Raw genomic sequence first — 21073 nt, 5'->3', positions numbered from 1 at the left:
AGAAGTCCATGTAATGTGTATGGGAGGCTCCTGACCGGAAGTCCAGGTAATGTGTATGGGGGGCTCCTGACCGGAAATCCATCTAATGTGTATGGGGGGCTCCTGACCGGAAATCCATCTAATGTGTATGGGGGGCTCCTGACCGGAAATCCATCTAATGTGTATGGGGGGCTCCTGACCGGAAGTCCATGTAATGTGTATGGGGGGGCTCCTGACCGGAAGTCCATCTAATGTGTATGGGGGGCTCCTGACCGGAAATCTATCTAATTTGTATGGGGGGCTCCTGACCAGAAGTCCATGTAATGTATATGGGGGGCTCCTGACCGGAAGTCCATGTAATGTGTATGGGGGGCTCCTGACCGGAAATCCATCTAATGTGTATGGGGGGCTCCTGACCGGAAATCCATCTAATGTGTATGGGGGGCTCCTGACCAGAAATCCATCTAATGTGTATGGGGGGCTCCTGACCGCAAATCTATCTAATTTGTATGGGGGGCTCCTGACCAGAAGTCCATGTAATGTGTATGGGAGGCTCCTGACCGGAAGTCCAGGTAATGTGTATGGGGGGCTCCTGATCGGAAATCCATCTAATGTGTATGGGGGGCTCCTGACCGGAAATCCATCTAATGTGTATGGGGGGCTCCTGACCGGAAATCCATCTAATGTGTATGGGGGGCTCCTGACCGGAAGTCCATCTAATGTGTATGGGGGGCTCCTGACCGGAAATCTATCTAATTTGTATGGGGGGCTCCTGACCAGAAGTCCATGTAATGTATATGGGGGGCTCCTGACCGGAAGTCCATGTAATGTGTATGGGGGGCTCCTGACCGGAAATCCATCTAATGTGTATGGGGGGCTCCTGACCAGAAGTCCATGTGATGTGTATGGGGGGCTCCTGACCAGGTGACCATCTAATGTGTATGGGGGGCTCCTGACCGGAAGTCCATCTAATGTGTATGGGGGGCTCCTGACCGGAAGTCCATGTAATGTGTATGGGGGGCTCCTGACCGGAAGTCCATCTAATGTGTATGGGGGGCTCCTGACCAGGTGACCATCTAATGTGTATGGGGGGCTCCTGACCGGAAATCCATCTAATGTGTATGGGGGGCTCCTGACCGGAAGTCCATCTAATGTGTATGGGGGCTCCTGACCAGGAAGTCCATGTAATGTGTATGGGGGGCTCCTGACCAGGTGACCATCTAATGTGTATGGGGGGCTCCTGACCGGAAATCCATCTTATGTGTATGGGGGGCTCCTGACCGGAAATCCATCTTATGTGTATGGGGGGCTCCTGACCGGAAATCCATCTAATGTGTATGGGGGGCTCCTGACCAGAAGTCCATCTAATGTGTATGGGGGGGCTCCTGACCGGAAGTCCATGTAATGTGTATGGGGGGCTCCTGACCGGAAATCCATGTAATGTGCATGGGGGGCTCCTGACCGGAAGTCCATGTAATGTGTATGGGGGGCTCCTGACCGGAAATCCATCTAATGTGTATGGGGGGCTCCTGACCAGGGGACCATCTAATGTGTATGGGGGGCTCCTGACCAGGTGACATCTAATGTGTATGGGGGGCTCCTGACCGGAAGTCCATCTAATGTGTATGGGGGGCTCCTGACCGGAAGTCCATCTAATGTGCATTGGGGGCTCCTGACCAGGGGACCATCTAATGTGTATGGAGGGCTCCTGACCAGGCGACATCTAATGTGTATGGGGGGCTCCTGACCGGAAGTCCATCTAATGTGTTTGGGGGGCTCCTGACCAGGCGACCATCTAATGTGTATGGGGGGGCTCCTGACCTGGAGTCCATCTAATGTTTATGGGGGGCTCCTGACCGGAAGTCCATCTAATGTGTATGGGGGGCTCCTGACCAGGTGACCATCTAATGTGTATGGGGGGCTCCTGACCGGAAGTCCATCTAATATGTATAGGGGGGCTCCTGACCAGGTGACCATCTAATGTGTATGGGGGGGGGGGGGGCTCCTGACCAGGTGACCATCTAATGTGTATGGGGGGGGGGCTTCTGACCAGGTCACCATCTAATGTGTATGGGGGGCTCCTGACATGTAGTCTATCTAATGTGTATGGGGGGCTCCTGAATGGGTGTCCATCTAATGTGTATGGGGGACACATAAACCAAGCATTGCCGAACCAGGGGAGATAAGCTGCCGCCAGAGACAAGCGTGCAATATAGCTGTTGGCCGAACAACCACTAAGCTGACAGTCTGAAGTGAATGCTTTAGATACACTGGCTCAGCTAAAGTATCAAACATGATGATACACTTGTTCTGCTGGAAATATGACACAAGGTAGGGTTAGATACATTTTTCTCAGCAGACAGTATCACACGTGATAGGATTAGATACACTGGCTTAGCTGAAGTATCAAACATGATGAGATTAGATACACTGGCTTAGCTGGAAGTATCACACAAGATAGGCTTAGATACATTGCCTCAGCAGACAGTATCACACGTGATAGGATTAGATACCCTGGCTCAGCTGAAGGATCAAACATGATAGGCTCAGATACAATGGCTCAGCTGAAAGTATTACACATAATAGCGTTAGATACACTAACTCCGCAGACAGTATTACACATAATAGAATTAGATACTTTGGCTCAGCTGTAAGTATCAAACATGATAGGCTTAGATACACGGCTCAGCAGACAGTATCACACAGGATAGGCTTAGATGCACTGGCTCAGCTAAAAGTACTACACATAAGAGGGTTAGATACACTAGCTCAGCAAACAGTATCACACATGATAGGCTTAGATACACAGCTCAGCAGGTAAAATCACACATAGGCTTAAGGAATACTGGCTCAGCCAAAAGTACATGTGCCGGCTTGGATAGACTGCTCAGCAGACAGTATCACACATGATTGGCTTAGATACGTTAACTCTTCATACAGCATCAAACATGATAGGATTAGATCAAGTACAATAGATACCAGCGTTCCTGTCATGTCCAGAGCTGCGTGACTGGATGTGTTAGCGCCATGAGGACGTTCTCTAGACGTGTCGCTGACAGCTCCGGTCCGGCTGACGCTGCCAGGCACCATCTCATGACAGCCGCTCCAGAGGAAAAGGTTTTATCGTATTGTAGAAATGTGCCTTGCATCATATCCATGGCATCCAACAGTGTTTCCCAACCAGCATGTAGTTGTAGTTGCAAAACTACAACTCCCAGCATGCCCGGACAGCCTTTGGCTGTCCGGGCATGCTGGGAGTTGTAGTTTTGCAACAGCTGGTTGGGAAACACTGGCTTATATTAAGGTATTTACAGTGTTAAGGGTTAAAATCTGCATTTACTCTGAACAGATGAATGATGCCTTGGTCATGTGATTCTGCCAACCAATGTTTGTGGGAGAAGTCCCTAGTCCAACCTCCTTCTCCCAGTAGAAGGGGTGGTCCCAAAACCTATTAGTCAGTCTAGGCCTGCATATTGCCAGAGCAACAATAAAGTCACTGTTCCTGTCCATGCTGTGAGGACAAAGTGCACAAGTTCTTTGCCTCCAAGAAGGAGTTCTTGTCGTTTTTTTGTCAGAAAGAAGAAGTCTGGACAAGGGCCTCTCTGCAATACGCTCATCTCTTTGTTGGTCTCCGGTCTGAATTACTGCTTCTTGGACATTAGTCAGTCTGGGCTTGTTTTTCTCTCATCTCACACAGACAAGTGTGCATATGTCCTAATTTATGTTCCCACTAGCCTTTTCCTACAACTAGACCAAATTTGGGAAATACTGTCTACAATCAAGTCACTGTTCCTGTCCAATCTGTGAGGATAAATTGCACAAGTTTTTCATCTCAAAGAAGGAGTTTTCTTCATTTTCGTCAGAGAGAAGAAGACTGGACAAGGGCCTCTCTGCAATATGCTAATCTCCTTGTTGATCTCTGGTCCGAATTAGTGCTTCTTAGCCTAATAGTCAGTCTAGGCCTGTTTTTCTCTCATCTCACACAGACAGGTGTGCATATGTCCTAACTTATGTTCCTACTAGCTTTTCCTACACATAGACCAAATGTGTTTTATTTTGGGGAAATCCTGAATACAATCAAGTCACTGTTCCTGTCCACACTGTGAGGATAAAGCGCACATGTTCTTCATCTCCAAGAAGGAGCTCTCATAGTTTTCGTCAGAGAGAAGAAGTCTGGACAAGGGCCTCTCTGCAATACGCTCATCTCTTTGTTGGTCTCTGGTCTGAATTAGTGCTTCTTGGCGATTAGTCAGAAGCCTATTAGTCTGTCTAGGCCTGTTTTTTTCTCATCTCCCACAGAAAAGTGTGCATATGTAACTTATGTTCCTACTAGCTTTTCCTACAACTAGACCAAATGTGTTTTATTTAGGTGAAATCCTGTATACAATCAAGTCACTGTTCTTGTACAATCTGTGACGATAAAGTGCACAAGATCTTCATCTCAAAGAAGGAGTTTTCTTCGTTTTCATCAGAGAGAAGAAGGCTGGACAAGGGCCTCTCGGCAATATGCAAATCTCCTTGTTGATCTCCGGTCTAAATTAGTGCTTCTTAGCCTATTAGTTAGTCTAGGCCTGTTTTTCTCTCATCTCCTACAGAAAAATGTTCTTATGCCCTAACTTTTTTTCATGCTAGCTTTTCCTACAACTAGACCACACCACTAGGTGAAATCCTGTCTGCAATCAAGTCACTGTATCTGTCCATGCTGTGAGGATAAACCGCACAAGTTCTACATCTCCAAGAAGGAGTTCTTAGTTTTCGTCAGAGAGAAGAAGTCTGGACGAGGGCCTTTCTGCAATAAGCTAATCTCTTTGTTGGTTTTCTATCTGAATTAATGCTTCTTTTATATAAGTCAAAAGCTTTTTAGTCAGTCTAGGCCTGTTTTTCTCCCATCTCACACAGAAAAGTGTGCATAAGTTCTGTCTTTGTTCCTTCCAGCTTTCCACACAACTAACCACATGAGCTCTATCTAGGTGAAATCCTGTCTACAATCAAGTAACAATATCACTGACAGTTGGACACAATGGTGTCCTATAGCTATTTTCTACCAGAATAACACTAAACCATGTAGCTAAAAATTTACAATTTTATTAAATACTCATTAAAAAAACCAATAACAATACTATAAATAGTTAGTATCAATACAAAAGAAAGAAGAAGTTCTCCTATGATGAACAACTGTATATCCCAACGCGTTTCCCCGTGTATCTTATGATGTACAACGGTTCATCAGGGGATGACAACAACAGTATAAAAATATATACCTAATAAGCACAGAGATATGGAGGAACAATATATAGATAGATAGCGTGCAACACATGGACAAAGGCACAACTTAATGCACAGAAGATGGGAGGACAATTAGAACTATCCATATTTATAATACATCAAAGCAAACATATATACAGTACAAAGCACATGAATGCAGACAGACGATAGCAAGGCTTATTTGTGGCTTCATTTAAATATCCTCCGACTGATGTAGCGACCTGTAGGTAGTTGGATAGCAAAAAACGAGGTCACTGATAGAGTGAGGACCCTAAGATAAGGGCTCCTCCACAAAAAGAGAGAGAAAGGCTTAAAAGATGGCCCCCTGGAATAAAGACCTGATAATAGTTGCTTCTTTACTACAGATAGCTCCGGACCACAATTGTCCAATCACCAGGATCCTATATGACCCTCCAAATTTTTTAGATAAAGAATTCAGATAATATTACCACCTAGGTAAAAAAGCAACCTCTATGATGTCCACATAACCACAGTATTGTCCAAAAGAAGTCCAGCCATTATCCATGTGTAGTTACCCCATAACAGAAGGCCATAGGCATGATACGTCCGTCTGCGGCTGGCGATCCATGTGTTGCACGCTATCTATATATATATTGTTCCTCCATATCTCTGTGCTTATTAGGTATATATTTTTATACTGTTGTTGTCATCCCCTGATGAACCGTTGTATATCATAAGATACACGGGGAAACGCGTTGGGATATACAGTTGTTCATCATAGGAGAACTTCTTCTTTCTTTTGTATTGATACTAACTATTTATAGTATTGTTATTTGGTTTTTTAATGAGGATTTAATAAAATTGTACATTTTTAGCTACATGGTTTAGTGTTATTCTGCTACAATCAAGTAACTGTACCTGTCCACACTATGAGGATAAAGTGCTCATAGAAGATATTCTCTTTGTTTTCGTCAGAGAGAAGAAGGATGGACAAGGGCCTCTCTGCAATACATTAACCTCCTTGTTCTCCGGTCTGTATAAGTGCTTCTTGGCTGTATCATGAGAAGTTATTCTGCCCACTTCCTTCTGGGTATCATGTCGCAGAACCAGAGTTGTGGAGCAAAGAATATTTGTGTCCCAGAGGTCTCCCTGCACTACGTGATCAGTTTCCTTGATAAAAGGTCTGTGGGGTTCATATCATGGTTGAAGGACTACTACTTCCAGCCAGCCTGAAGCAGAACACTCATCATCCCCGTAGTCACCACCCATATCCTTACTAACAGGCCCTGGAGCTGTGATGGTGGCCATGGTGGTTCCAGGACTGGTGCAAGGATTTTTGCCACCCTAGGAGAAAGCTGACTTTGTCGCCCAATTGTCCCCGCCCATTAGCTCCACCCTATAACACAGCCCCACTTTACTACTGGGGTGACACACTGTAACAAATCCCCTCATCATGCGACAGCGGTTCTGGCTGGGTGGGTGCTTCGAATGAGAGGCAGGTGCTTCCAATGCTGGCTGGTTACTAACTTTCTTGCAGTATGCAGAGCGGCGCCCCCATCAAGAGGCAATCTAGACGGATGCCTATTTTGCCTATAGGCAGAACCGGCTCTGAGTGGTTGTCACCCAGCTTTCCTGGAGATGAAAAGGTCTGAACACAGTTGTAAATCCTCAGAGACGCTCTGACAGTGACCCAGGCGGGGGACGTAATCTCTCAGTGGGCCCGCGGAGGGGTGGGGTAAGTCGCCATCTTGTTTACTTGTCTCCAAATCCCCGTATTTGACATATCTGGAGACCCTGATGGCACCAGCTGAAGTCTGTGATTAGAGGAATTATTGCTCCCGTGTAGTGAAGCCGTGTGTTTGTTTATGGAAGCGTTGGCTCTGGGGTCGCAGCGCCCGCCTCCGCCGCTATCATCGTACGAATTTATCCAGCTTGTTATTATTTCTTTAAAAGGATACAGCCTTGAGTAACTACAAGATGGCGACTTACCCCACCCCACCGCCTGGCCCTGTCCATTCATTAGAACCTGAAGAAGACTCCTTCACTCATCATCCATGTAGCACTAGCAATATACTAGGAGATGGGCTAATGCAGTGTCCTCCAAACTATGAACCTCCAGATGTTGCAAAACTCCATTTCCCAGCATGCTAGGACAGCCGTTGGCTGTCTGGGCATGCTGGGAAATGGAGTTTGCAACATCTAGAGGTCCACAGTTTGGAGACCACTGGGCTAATGTTTGGTGCCAACTTTAGTACCAAAAAAAGTTAAGACACATGCACAAAGGCCTTGACTGACTAATAGGCTAAGAAGCACTAATTAAGAACGGAGATCAACAAGGAGATTCGCATATTGCAGAGAGGCCCTTGTCCAGCCTTCTTCTCTCTGATGAAAACTAAGAAAACTCCTTCTTTGAGATGAAGAACTTGTGCAGTTTATCCGCACAGATTGGACAGGAACAATGACTTGATTGTAGGCAGACTTTCACCTAAATAAAACACATTTGGTCTAGTTGTAGGAAAAGCTAGTAGGAACATAAATTAGGACACATGCACACTTGTCTGTGTGAGATAAGAGCAAAACAGGCCTAGACTAACTAATAGGCTTCTGATTAATAGCCAAGAAGCACTAATTCAGACCAGAGACCAATAAAGAGATGAGCGTATTGCAGAGAAGCCCTTGTCCAGACTTCTTCTTTCTGACAAAAACAACAAGAACTCCTTCTTGGAGGTAAGGACCTTGTGCTCTTTATCCTCCTTGTTGTTGCTCTGGCAAATCTCAGGTCTAGACTGACCAATAGGTTTTGGGTCCACCCCATCTACTGGGAGAAGGAAGGGACATTGGTTGGCAGAATCACATGACCAAGGCATCATTCATCTGTTTAGAGTAAAAGCCGATTTAAACCCTTAATACTCTAAATACCTCAACCACAGTTTGGAGACCATTGGGATAATGCTTGGTGTCAAACTCTAGGTTTGCCGTTATGAAGGCTATATTTTCTCAGAAGAAAATTAGGTTGAGTAGTCAACGTTTAGTCTCAAAATTTGCTATATTTGAGACTAAATATTTCCAGGAATATTTATAAAAAAATGTAAAAAAAAAAAAACGTAAAAAAAAACATCCACTCTGTGAGGAATAGGGAAACGCTTCGGCGGCCAAGCTCTCGGTGTTCTTCTTGTGGTCCTTGTGCTTAACCTTCGCTGGTACACAAGTTCACCTGGCAGCTGTAATGTACAATTAAAGACACAAGCTGGAGGGTTGGCCCCAAACCTAAAGCCCCGATGGACCAATGTGTCACCACAGATTAATGTTTTTGGGGTCAGTACTTTTCTAGGAAACCTCTTAAAATCTATAAGGAAACTTTCTTCAGACTGTGTCCTATCTAGGACGTTCTAAAAGGCACAGAACGTTATTGTTTCCAGATGTTCTCCTGAGGTGGACATTGATCGAGGGCTGATGGACAGTAGCATCAACCATTGAGAAAGCTCCATGGAGAGTGGTGGTCTCCATGGAAAGGTTGGGTAGAGGGTCTCAACTAAATAAACTTTCTTCAGATGTATCAGACTCAGTCCTATCAAGGACATTCTAAAAGGCATAGAACGTTATTGTTTCCAGATGTTCTCCTGAGGCAGACATTGATTGAGGTCATTGAGAAAGGTCCATGGAGAGTGGTGGTCTCCATGGAAAGGTTGGGTAGAGGGTCTCAACTAAATAAACTTTCTTCAGATGTATCAGACTCAGTCCTATCAAGGACATTCTAAAAGGCATAGAACGTTATTGTTTCCAGATGTTCTCCTGAGGCAGACATTGATTGAGGTCATTGAGAAAGGTCCATGGAGAGTGGTGGTCTCCATGGAAAGGTTGGGTAGAGGGTCTCAAATAAAGAAATGTCTTCACATGTATTAGGCTCTGTCCTATCTAGGATGTTCTAAAAGTCAATGAATATAATTGTTTCCTAATGCTCTCCTGAGGCGGACATTGATTGGGGACATACAGACAGGAGCATCATCCATTGAGAAATACCATTACTATAGGTCCATGGAGAGGGGTGGCCTCCATGGAAAGGTTGGGTAGAGGACCTCCACTTTGAAGATGCCCATCAAAACTGTAGGTGACTACTCTCATCTGGTTGAGTGCGCATGTGTTTTCATTTGGCATAGTTGCATCTTTACAACAAAAATAACAAAAACATCAGGCTAATATTTAAATTAACTTTAATGTTATGAATAAGGTCGTATGAACAGGACGAACATTTACATCGACCCCTGTGATAAATAGAGACCGAGGTAATGATAGCGGAAAGATATAGACGGAAATACAAATATCCAAATACTAGGAATACATGGGGATAATGAAAAGCCAAGGTCTTCAGTGACCTCTCTATTGTAGATGATTAGACATTGTATGAGGCATCCTGTGACCTCTCTATTGTAGATGATTAGACATTGTATGAGACATCCTGTGACCTCTCTATTGTAGATGATTAGACATTGTATGAGACATCCTGTGACCTCTCTATTGTAGATGATCAGACATTGTATGAGACATCCTGTGACCTCTCTATTGTAGATGATCAGACATTGTATGAGACATCCTGTGACCTCTCTATTGTAGATTATTAGACATTGTATGAGACATCCTGTGACCTCTCTATTGTAGATTATTAGACATTGTATGAGACATCCTGTGACCTCTCTATTGTAGATGATTAGACATTGTATGAGACATCCTGTGACCTCTCTATTGTAGATGATCAGACATTGTATGAGACATAATGTGACCTCTCTATTGTAGATGATTAGACATTGTATGAGACATCCTGTGACCTCTCTATTGTAGATGATTAGACATTGTATGAGACATCCTGTGACCTCTCTATTGTAGATTATTAGACATTGTATGAGACATCCTGTGACCTCTCTATTGTAGATGATCAGACATTGTATGAGACATCCTGTGACCTCTCTATTGTAGTTGATCAGACATTGTATGAGACATCCTGTGACCTCTCTATTGTAGATGATTAGACATTGTATGAGACATCCTGTGACCTCTCTATTGTAGATGATTAGACATTGTATGAGACATCCTGTGATCTCTCTATTGTAAATGATCAGACATTGTATGAGACATCCTGTGACCTCTCTATTGTAGATGATTAGACATTGTATGAGACATCCTGTGACCTCTCTATTGTAGATGATCAGACATTGTATGAGACATCCTGTGACCTCTCTATTGTAGATGATCAGACATTGTATGAGACATCCTGTGACCTCTCTATTGTAGATGATCAGACATTGTATGAGACATCCTGTGACCTCTCTATTGTAGATGATCAGACATTGTATGAGACATCCTGTGACCTCTCTATTGTAGATGAGCAGACATTGTATGAGACATCCTGTGACCTCTCTATTGTAGATGATCAGACATTGTATGAGACATCCTGTGATCTCTCTATTGTAGATGATCAGACATTGTATGAGACATCCTGTGACCTCTCTATTGTAGATGATCAGACATTGTATGAGACATCCTGTGACCTCTCTATTGTAGATGATCAGACATTGTATGAGACATCCTGTGACCTCTCTATTGTAGATGATCAGACATTGTATGAGACATCCTGTGACCTCTCTATTGTAGATGATCAGACATTGTATGAGACATCCTGTGACCTCTCTATTGTAGATGATCAGACATTGTATGAGACATCTTGTGATTTCTCTATTGTAGATGATCAGACATTGTATGAGACATCCTGTGACCTCTCTATTGTAGATCATTAGACATTGTATGAGACATCCTGTGACCTCTCTATTGTAGATGATCAGACATTGTATGAGACATCCTGTGACCTCTCTATTGTAGATGATTAGACATTGTATGAGACATCCTGTGACCTCTCTATTGTAGATGATCAGACATTGTATGAGACATCCTGTGACCTCTCTATTGTAGATGAGCAGACATTGTATGAGACATCCTGTGACCTCTCTATTGTAGATGATCAGACATTGTATGAGACATCCTGTGACCTCTCTATTGTAGATGATCAGACATTGTATGAGACATCCTGTGACCTCTCTATTGTAGATGATCAGACATTGTATGAGGCATCCTGTGACCTCTCTATTGTAGATGATTAGACATTGTATGAGACATCCTGTGACCTCTCTATTGTAGATGATCAGACATTGTATGAGACATCCTGTGATCTCTCTATTGTAGATGATTAGACATTGTATGAGACATCCTGTGACCTCTCTATTGCAAATGATCAGATATAACTCATCCAGATGCCGGGGCTACTGCAGTGGAGCTGTGTACTCTCTTATTTATGACCTGACAGCCCCGGCCTGCACTCTGTATGGAGATGAGATTTATGTCTTGGCAGGAGCAGATGATGGGAGACACGTTCTGGGGCTGAAGCTTAAACTTGAAATAAAGGGAATGTTGTGTATGATGCGGAGCCCTTTGGGCCCTCAGCTGTGAGGAGGGGGATGGGAGACATCATGGACATCATTGGATGTGAACACATTGATCGTGTCTTCATCTCCAGACGACAGTATTAGAGGACATATTAAGAGGCACACTCCTTCACGGGTGGTCTGTGACCCCGGAGTGCGCGTTTTTTGGCAAACAAATTTTACAAATTTTAATAATCATAAATCCATATAAAGGGCTGTCGTGCAGTTTAAATATTTGCGTTGCTCAAACTAATTTATCAGTCTTTTTATTCTCTTCCAGAACGGCCGGGAGAGGAACGTCTATTGCGCTGTTTGTTAATAAACTACCGACCCCCCCCTGCTCGTCAGCTGGACGCTTCACACAAGTATTTACTGGCCGGGATTACAGTCGGACGTCGCTTATCAGGCTCCTACTGGAAGAGCGTAACAATGTGTCGGGAGGTTTCTGGACATAAGCCCTGGGACCTATGAAACCTGTCATTGAGGGATGTCCAGTAGATCTCCACCCCAGAGGATCTGGAAGGTTGGATTGTCAGCACTGAAGTTGGCGTCTTCTTTGTAGACACTTGTTACTATTCCGAGCCCTTTATCAATGGCCTCCAACTCTCATCCTCATTATTGTCCTTCTTTTCACGTGACCAAGGACCTATGCCTGGCATCATCATCTTATTACTTGATCCCTATCATCTACCATTAGCCTTAATGAAGAACGTATCCATATTATCTTCCACCAGGGACCTACACCTAACATCATCCAATATCATAACCAAGAACCTACACCAAACATCATCCACTATCATAACCAAGGACCTACACCTATCATCATCCAATATCATAACCAAGGACCTACACCTAACATCCTCCAAGAATCATAACCAAAGACCTATACCAAACATCATCCAATATCATAACCAAGAACCTACACCAAACATCATCCAATATCATAACCAAGGACCTACACCAAACATCATCCAATATCATAACCAAGAACCTACACCAAACATCATCCAATATCATAACCAAGGACCTACACCTAACATCCTCCAAGAATCATAACCAAGGACCTACACCAAACATCATCCAATATCATAACCAAGGAACCACACCTAATATCATCCACTATCATAACCAAGGACCTACACCTAACATCATCCAATATCATAACCAAGAACCTACACCTAACATCATCCAATATCATAACCAAGGACCCACACCTAATATCATCCACTATCATAACCAAGGACCTACACCAAACATCATCCAATATCATAACCAAGGACCTACACCTAACATCATCCAATATCATAACCAAGAACCTACACCTAACATCATCCAATATCATAACCAAGGACCTACACCTAACATCATCCAATATCATAACCAAGGACCTACACCTAACATCATCCAATATCATAACCAAGAACCCACACCTAATATCATCCACTATCATAACCAAGGACCTACACAAAGCATCATCCAATATCATAACCAAGGACCTACACCTAACATCATCACCAAGAACCTACACCAAACATCATCCACTATTATAACCAAGGACCTACACCTAACATCCTCCAAGAATCATAACGAAAGACCTATACCAAACATCATCCAATACCATAACCAAGAACCTACACCAAACATCATCCAATATCATAACCAAAGACCTACACCAAACATCATCCAATATCATAACCAAGGACCTACACCTAACATCCTCCAAGAATCATAACCAAGGACCTACACCAAACATCATCCAATATCATAACCAAGGAACCACACCTAACATCATCCAATATCATAACCAAGGACCTACACCAAACATCATCCAATATCATAACCAAGGACCCACACCTAATATCATCCACTATCATAACCAAGGACCTACACCAAACATCATCCAATATCATAACCAAGAACCTACACCAAACATCATCCAATATCATAACCAAGAACCTACACCAAACATCATCCAATATCATAACCAAGGACCTACACCTATCATCATCCAATATCATAACCAAGAACCTACACCTAACATCATCCAATATCATAACCAAGGACCTACACCTAACATCATCCAATATCATAACCAAGGACCTACACCTAATATCATCCACTATCATAACCAAGAACCTACACCAAACATCATCCAATATCATAACCAAGAACCTACACCAAACATCATCCAATATCATAACCAAGGACCTACACCTAACATCATCCAATATCATAACCAAGGACCTACACCTAACATCATCCAATATCATAACCAAGGACCTACACCTAACATCATCCAAGAGACCTGAGTGTTTAAATAGCACCAGACAGTGCTCAAATAATAGCACCATACAGTGTTTATAGTACCACCATACAGTGGGCACATAATACCCCAAATACAGTGCTTAAATAATACCATTATACAGTGGCCAAGAACAGTATAAAAACAGTGCCAAACAACTAATATTAGTATTTGTGGTGGTCTGAAGCCACCATGAAGTGCCCCCATGTCTGTTCCCAGCTCCTTCACTACCGGGTGATAACGTTTATGTAACGGGTGTTGCATTGCGTTCTTCTCATCACATGGTCTTGGTTCATATAGAATGTCATCGCTTTTCTATATACAGCGCTGGTTATAGAACAAACTAATTTTAATAAAATCCCCATCTGAGGGGAAACACATGGACTTACATGATGATCAGCAGCTCTGAAGCACAAACTGCTGCTCTAACTGAGACTAAGGGACGTAAGACATACATGATCTATTTGGGACCTGCCATAAGGAAATCATACCAGGTGGCCATCTTATCGCTATGGCTACACCATGTTCTTGGTCAGCCATAGTTCCCTTGATGGCCCCAATGGATAAGAGGACAACTCAGGAACACATATTTACTGGATGTTTGAGACTTAAAGGTGCAGTGTCCTTTAATTCTTCACTTCAATTAAGACCATTGGGTTTAGGAAGGAGCACATAATGTGACCCTCAGCAGGTCCTACTATGTAAACCATGAGCGTCCATGTGTGCCTGAAATTCTCCATTCCATGAGATCCCTGTGTCGCCATGTCTTCTCCTGGCAGCAGCTTTTACGACCTGCTGGTGGAGCGGCTATATAAATAGGAGACGTCGGTGGATTATATCCCTGATTATAACGTTACGGTTTATTACGGGGGAGCGTTTGTAGTCTACAAAACCCAAATCACTATTTACATTTCAGCATTTGTGTTGATCCGAAGTCTTGGACGGGTTCTGGCAGCAAAAGGCCAAAATCTACGACTTTACGGTAACCCTTCACTGGCTGCTGGAAATTGGAGGTGCTAACACTCAACTTTAAGGCATAACCTCTCAATATCCCCCCCCCCCACCCCACCCCAAATCTGGCTAAAAATATATGGGGGGTCAAAGCTCATTCCTGTCGAGTTAGGGTAAAAATCCACAACTTCTCACAACTTTACAAATCTCAACTCCAACATCGCCCCAGAGGTACCACCAAAAATTTCTATGGCTTTGTTTCTAACGATAGAATCAAAAATAAATTCAGACCGAAGATCAGACCCCAAAATAAATTAAGACCCCAAAACAAATTCAGACCCCAGATCAGACCCGAAAAATAAAATTCAGACCCCAGATCAGACCCCCAAAATAAAATTCAGACTCCAGATCAGACCCGAAAACAAGTTTAGACCCCAGATCAAACCTCAAAATAAAGTCACACACCAGATCAGACCTCAAAATTAATTCAGACCCCAAAATAAATTCAGACCCCAGATCAGACAAAATAAATTCAGACCCCAGATTGGATCCCCAAAAAATTCAGATCCCAGATCAGAACTCAAAATAAAGTCAGACCCCAGATCAGACGCAAAAATAAATTCAGACCCCAGATCAGGTCCAAAAAAAATTCGGACCCCGCATCAGACCCGAAAAATAAAATTCTGACTTCAGATCAGACCCCAAAATAAATTCAGACCCCAGTTCAGACCCCAAAATAAATTCAGACCCAAGATAAGACATTAAGACCTATTAAAACCTACTATGGTAGATAAACTTGAATTTTCCTTCTTCTAAGTTGCTTTATATTTCAATATCTAAGCAAAAAATAACGGAGAAGCCCCAATTGTTACTTTGACTAGAAAGGTGACTTTGCTTATAGGTTTTTGGTTTGTCCTGATGTTCTCTGGGACAAACAAAGTCCCTAAAGTAGTGGTCTCAAATTGTGGCCTGTCCGGGCATGCTGGGAGTTGAAGTTTTGCCTCATGTGGAGGCACACCAGGCATTGATCATCAGCCCAGGACGTGTTGTGATTGTCCAGAGAAGTAAGGGAGTAATTATCTGTGTGTGTACTACTGGCTAACATTATAGCTTTGGTGTTGTAATCTGGGAGTTGAAGTTTTGCAACATCTGGAGGGCCACAGTTTGAGACCATTACCCTAAAGCCCACCTGAAATTATTATGACACCATCCACCATGGCCTATTCTTCCTAGAAAGTAGAGGTCAATCACCCCTTCCATCCCATAGGGGGTATTACAGAAATAAAGTGTAATTGGCCTCAGAACTTTTTGAATAATTTTTCCCACTTTCTGTTTAATCTGTTTCTGGGATTTCTTGTCACGTCTCAGTAACAGGTCCTGTCTGCCCGGCCCGGGGCCCTATAAGTGACGGTTCGTTTATAGCTGCTTGTCTCCCACACTCCGAGGAAACGTTTTGTTGCCAGGCTTTCCGGCTCCTGCCAAGTACATGGCACATAAACTGGGACCTGATCCTCTCTGATGAGCTGCACGTCCGGCCTTTCCCATTCCACAAACTGTTTTTTAACCTTCCAAAAAGTCACAGGGTGGATGATTGATTTTTTTTTCTTTTCCATATTTCCCATCTCATAAAAAACTAAAATGTTGGCCAATGTAATACCCCTGTTTTTCGAAAAAAAAAACCTGAGGAATGGTGGGTCTATATGCAGCACGATTCCTGCCCCATGTGACCAACAATCACATCCCATGAAGATACACATAATATTGGCCTTGCCAAAGTGGATTGAGCAAAATAACTGCCCCCCCGAAACCCTTAACCTGGTGGGTGAAGAGTCAACCCTATCAACACTTTTCGGTCAATCTTATCCACAAGACCAGAAACCACCAAGGGTTTTCAGATACTCATGGGCCTCTGGTGTATGGAGGGTAGGATATATAGAATCCTATGTGAAGGTTACCAATTAATTTTGGCTAGATTAAGCCTAAACTAGGGGGAAAAGTGTCTGATCATGGAGGGGGGAGTATGACCCCCTGAGATCTCCCGTACGGGGCCCAACTCGAGCCCTGGCTGAGCTACAGTGTGTGATGTTTCGCACACAGCCGGTCAACTGGTACAAACACGCCCCCTTCCATTCATCTCTATGGGAGAGACGGAGACACAGCGTTGCTGAAGTACTGGGTACGAAATGCGCTCCAGCAAGGCAGAGCTTGGGCCACACAAATCAACTCTAATATCAGTAGGGTGGGAGTTTGATGTCATCAGTGACCTTCTCGAACCACCAATGACCTCAACGGCACCTTCACCTCCTACCAGAGTTCTCTGGGGCTGGTTGGCCAATCCTAGGTCTCCACCAGGTGGCAGTGTTCCATATTGGTCTTAGAACATGCCCATTCTTAACAGTGACGCCTTGTGGGATGCAGGATTAAGCCCTTCGGTAGTATCAGAAGTAGAGTAGATCCTCCATTTTTTCTTTTCAAGATCAGACAAAGAAGATGGTGAGGCCCAATATTGTCCTCCAATGGGCGACAGCTGTCACATTGTGGGATTCCTTTCTAATTGAGAATGTAATAAAGATTGAGGCACCATCACTCACCAGGTCCTCCCATGACCCTCCTAACATCTTCAATGACATCCTTGTGGACCATCTGCCGTCATTCCACCCAGTGCCGTATGACAGATGACTTCATTCTCTCTGCCATCGTATGTCACGCCAGCTGAATGTACACCCTACCATGTGATACCTCGCATTCCCAAACGTGCGTCATAACATTGGGTTCAAGTTGAAGTCCATCCTTTGAACCACAAAACTTTTTTATTTTACTCTTAAGAGAAAGTAAATAATACTGCCAGCAGATGGTAACAGGGCACAACATGACCTGACAGATACTGACACCAGTCCAGCGTGAAGAAAGTTATCTAGGACCAGGGTTATGGGTGAAAGGGAATGGGGCAGTATTATAGTAGTTATATTCTTGTATATAGGAGGCAATATTAGAGTAGTTATATTCTCGTATATAGGAGCAGTATTATAGTAGTTATATTCTTGTATATAGGAGGCAATATTATAGTAGTAATATTCTTGTATATAGGAGCAGTATTATAGTAGTTATATTCTTATATATAGGAGCAGTATTATAGTAGTTATATTCTTGTTTATAGGAGCAGTATTATAGTAGATATATTCTTGTACATAGGATCATTATTATAGTAGTTATATTCTTGTATATAGGAAAAGTATTATAGTAGTTATATTCTTGTATACAGGAGCAGTATTATAGTAGTTCTAATCTTGTACATAGGAGCAGTATTATAGTAGCTCTATTCTTGTATATAGGAGCAGTATTATAGTAGTTATATTCTTGTATATAGGAGCAGTATTATAGTAGTTCTATTCTTGTATATAGGAGCAGTATTATAGTAGTTATATTCTTGTTTATAGGGGCAGTATTATAGTAGTTATATTCTTGTATACAGCAGGCAGTATTATAGTAGTTATATTCTTGTATATACGAGCAGTATTATAGTAGTTATATTCTTGTATATAGGAGCAGTATTATAGTAGTTATATTCTTGTATATAGGAGGCAGTATTATAGTAGTTATATTCTTGAATATAGGGGCAGTATTAGAGTAATTATATTCTTGTATATAGGAGGCAGTATTATAATAGTTATATTCTTGTATATAGGAGCAGTATTATAGTAGTTATATTCTTGTATATAGGAGCAGTATTATAGTAGTTATATTCTTGTATATAGGAGGCAGTATTATAGTAGTTATATTCTTGTATATAGGAGCAGTATTATAGTAGTTATATTCTTGTATATAGGAGCAGTATTATAGTAGTTATATTCTTGTATATAGGAGCAGTATTATAGTAGTTCTTTTCTTGTATATAGGAGCAGTATTATAGTAGTTATATTCTTGTATATAGGAGCAGTATTATAGTAGTTATATTCTTGTTTATAGGGGCAGTATTATAGTAGTTATATTCTTGTATACAGCAGGCAGTATTATAGTAGTTATATTCTTGTATATAGGAGCAGTATTATAGTAGTTATATTCTTGTATATAGGAGCAGTTTTATAGTAGTTATATTCTTGTATATAGGAGCAGTATTCTAGTAGTTATATACTTGTATATAGGAGCAGTATTCTAGTAGTTATATACTTGTATATAGGAGCAGTATTATAGTAGTTATATTCTTGTATATAGGGGCAGTATTATTGTAGTTATATTCTTGTATATAGGAGACAGTATTATAGTAGATATATTCTTGTATATAGGAGCAGTTTTATAGTAGTTATATTCTTGTATATAGGAGCAGTATTATAGTAGTTATATTCTTATATATAGGAGCAGTATTATAGTAGTTATATTCTTGTATATAGGAGCAGTATTATAGTAGTTATATTCTTGTATATAGGAGCAGTATTATGGTAGTTATATTCTTGTATATAGGAGCAGTATTATAGTAGTCATATTCTTGTATAAAGGAGCAGTGTTCTGGTAGTTATATTCTTGTATATAGGAACAGTATTATAGTAGTTCTATTCTTGTATATAGGAGCAGTATTATAGTTGTTCTATTCTTGTATATAGGGAGCAATATTATAGTATCTAGTATTCTGGACATGCTAGTTTTTGAAGTCGACCAGCACCTGGTTAGGCGTAGACGGACTGTATCTTATATAAGCCCCGGTTGGCCGTGGTACAATAACCAAGTCCGCTGTCACCTAATCTCCCGTGAACCATGTGCTCTGTGGCCTTGTATTCACAGCTTAATCTGACTCGCTCTAATGCCACTTAAATCAGGATGGAAGATGCAGAGAATTCCAGGAATTCCATGATATAAAGGATATTTTTAGACCTGTGAATGACTTGGAGCGCGCTGCGCGGTAGTATCTAAAGATAGGACACACAAGTCTTTTTCCATTGCTTATCACATTAAACTAACTGCACATTGGAATTACCTCTATACACAGGGCTTAATCCTCTGCAGATTCTTCTCCCTTCATTTAGAACTTTCCGGATCATTCGTCTCCCGAAGTCATCACTCATGGTCCCATAATGGTTCCGTAAAGGAATTTTCTCATCCCTCTGGGCTGGATACACGATTAACCTGGACACAAAACAATCTTTTCTCTTATGCACAATATATTGTTTTTGTTCTCCTTTAACCGCAACAGCGCCCCCATCTATTATCGTCATAAAGTCCTCATTTAAAATGTGAGTTTTGAAACAGAAACCAATGGATGAAATGTCTGATGTCTTGACTATAAGGAAAAAACGTACGCAAATGGGCAACCAGATTGTACTATTGTACTTTTATGAGGTATAAAATATAATTGTGTAGATTTTATCATATTCTTTGTGCTGATGTTTCTGAAGAAATTTTTCTTTAAAATTTTATTTTAAAAAAATGTGAAAACAGGAACGTTTTAACCACTGCACTTGGCGAATCATTCCATAGAAGCCAATGCAACAGCACCCCCAGCCTTAGCCTAAGCATTACGTGTCAACTATGAGTTTTTTTTTTTTTACAATTGTAAGCCCCTTAGATAGTGACCAGAAGATGAGGGACACTCATTTTGGGGTAAGGGGCAGTTAGGGTCAGAGCACTTGGAAAAGGTCATGAATAGTAATAACTTTTACTATTTCTAAAGTCCCTTCCCTGGTATTTTAACAGTTGGGTATGGACCCCATTCCCAGTTCCTTGGGGCTCTATGGATACATGTTATGCCCCCCCCCCCCCCCACATTCCTCGATGGAAGGTGAGAAGAAACTGCCAGATTTGGTCCCCCACACCTTCTCACTTTAGTTTATGAAATCCACATTGACCCCACAGAACCATGAACTTCACGTCTTGAGATGAAAATATCCTTCGGCCAAAATGTAGTCAAAATATCTCAATCTGCCTGCCCTATATCCAAGCGGCCCTTAATTCATTTGTAATGGTTTAGCTCATTCTGGCCCTCGGCCCTGATCTTCGTAGAAGAACAACCCCCATGGTCGTAAGAAAACAAAGTCAAAGTTAGACACGGCGATAGCACTCCTTGGCTTCGGCTCTGCTCCTGTTCTCTGATTTTGTACCGTAGATGTTATCAGAACTGCGTGTAGAAAACTGTTTTATGAAATCCCCCTCAAGT

General features: G+C 42.2%; 1 protein-coding gene across 3 annotated transcripts in view; it reads left to right on the top strand.

Annotated features, from left to right (window-relative positions):
* Nucleotides 1-12504, top strand: part of LOC130297252 (uncharacterized) — a 28433-nt gene extending 15929 nt beyond the window's left edge. The window contains exon 4 of one of the 3 annotated variants that reach the window (XM_056549508.1): nucleotides 11956-12504. In XM_056549508.1, coding sequence (XP_056405483.1) covers nucleotides 11956-12130 — 175 coding nt within the window. In that variant the 3' untranslated portion in view covers nucleotides 12131-12504. The remainder of the gene's footprint in view (nucleotides 1-11955) is intronic. The other 2 variants (XM_056549509.1, XM_056549507.1) reach the window with 2 other exon arrangements.
* Nucleotides 12505-21073: the final 8569 nt, after the last annotated feature.

The sequence above is a fragment of the Hyla sarda genome, chromosome 13, assembly GCF_029499605.1.
Source record: "Hyla sarda isolate aHylSar1 chromosome 13, aHylSar1.hap1, whole genome shotgun sequence".
Classification (NCBI taxonomy): domain Eukaryota; kingdom Metazoa; phylum Chordata; class Amphibia; order Anura; family Hylidae; genus Hyla; species Hyla sarda.
Note: the sequence above shows the minus strand (reverse complement) of the source record. Positions and strands in the feature narration are given on the sequence as shown.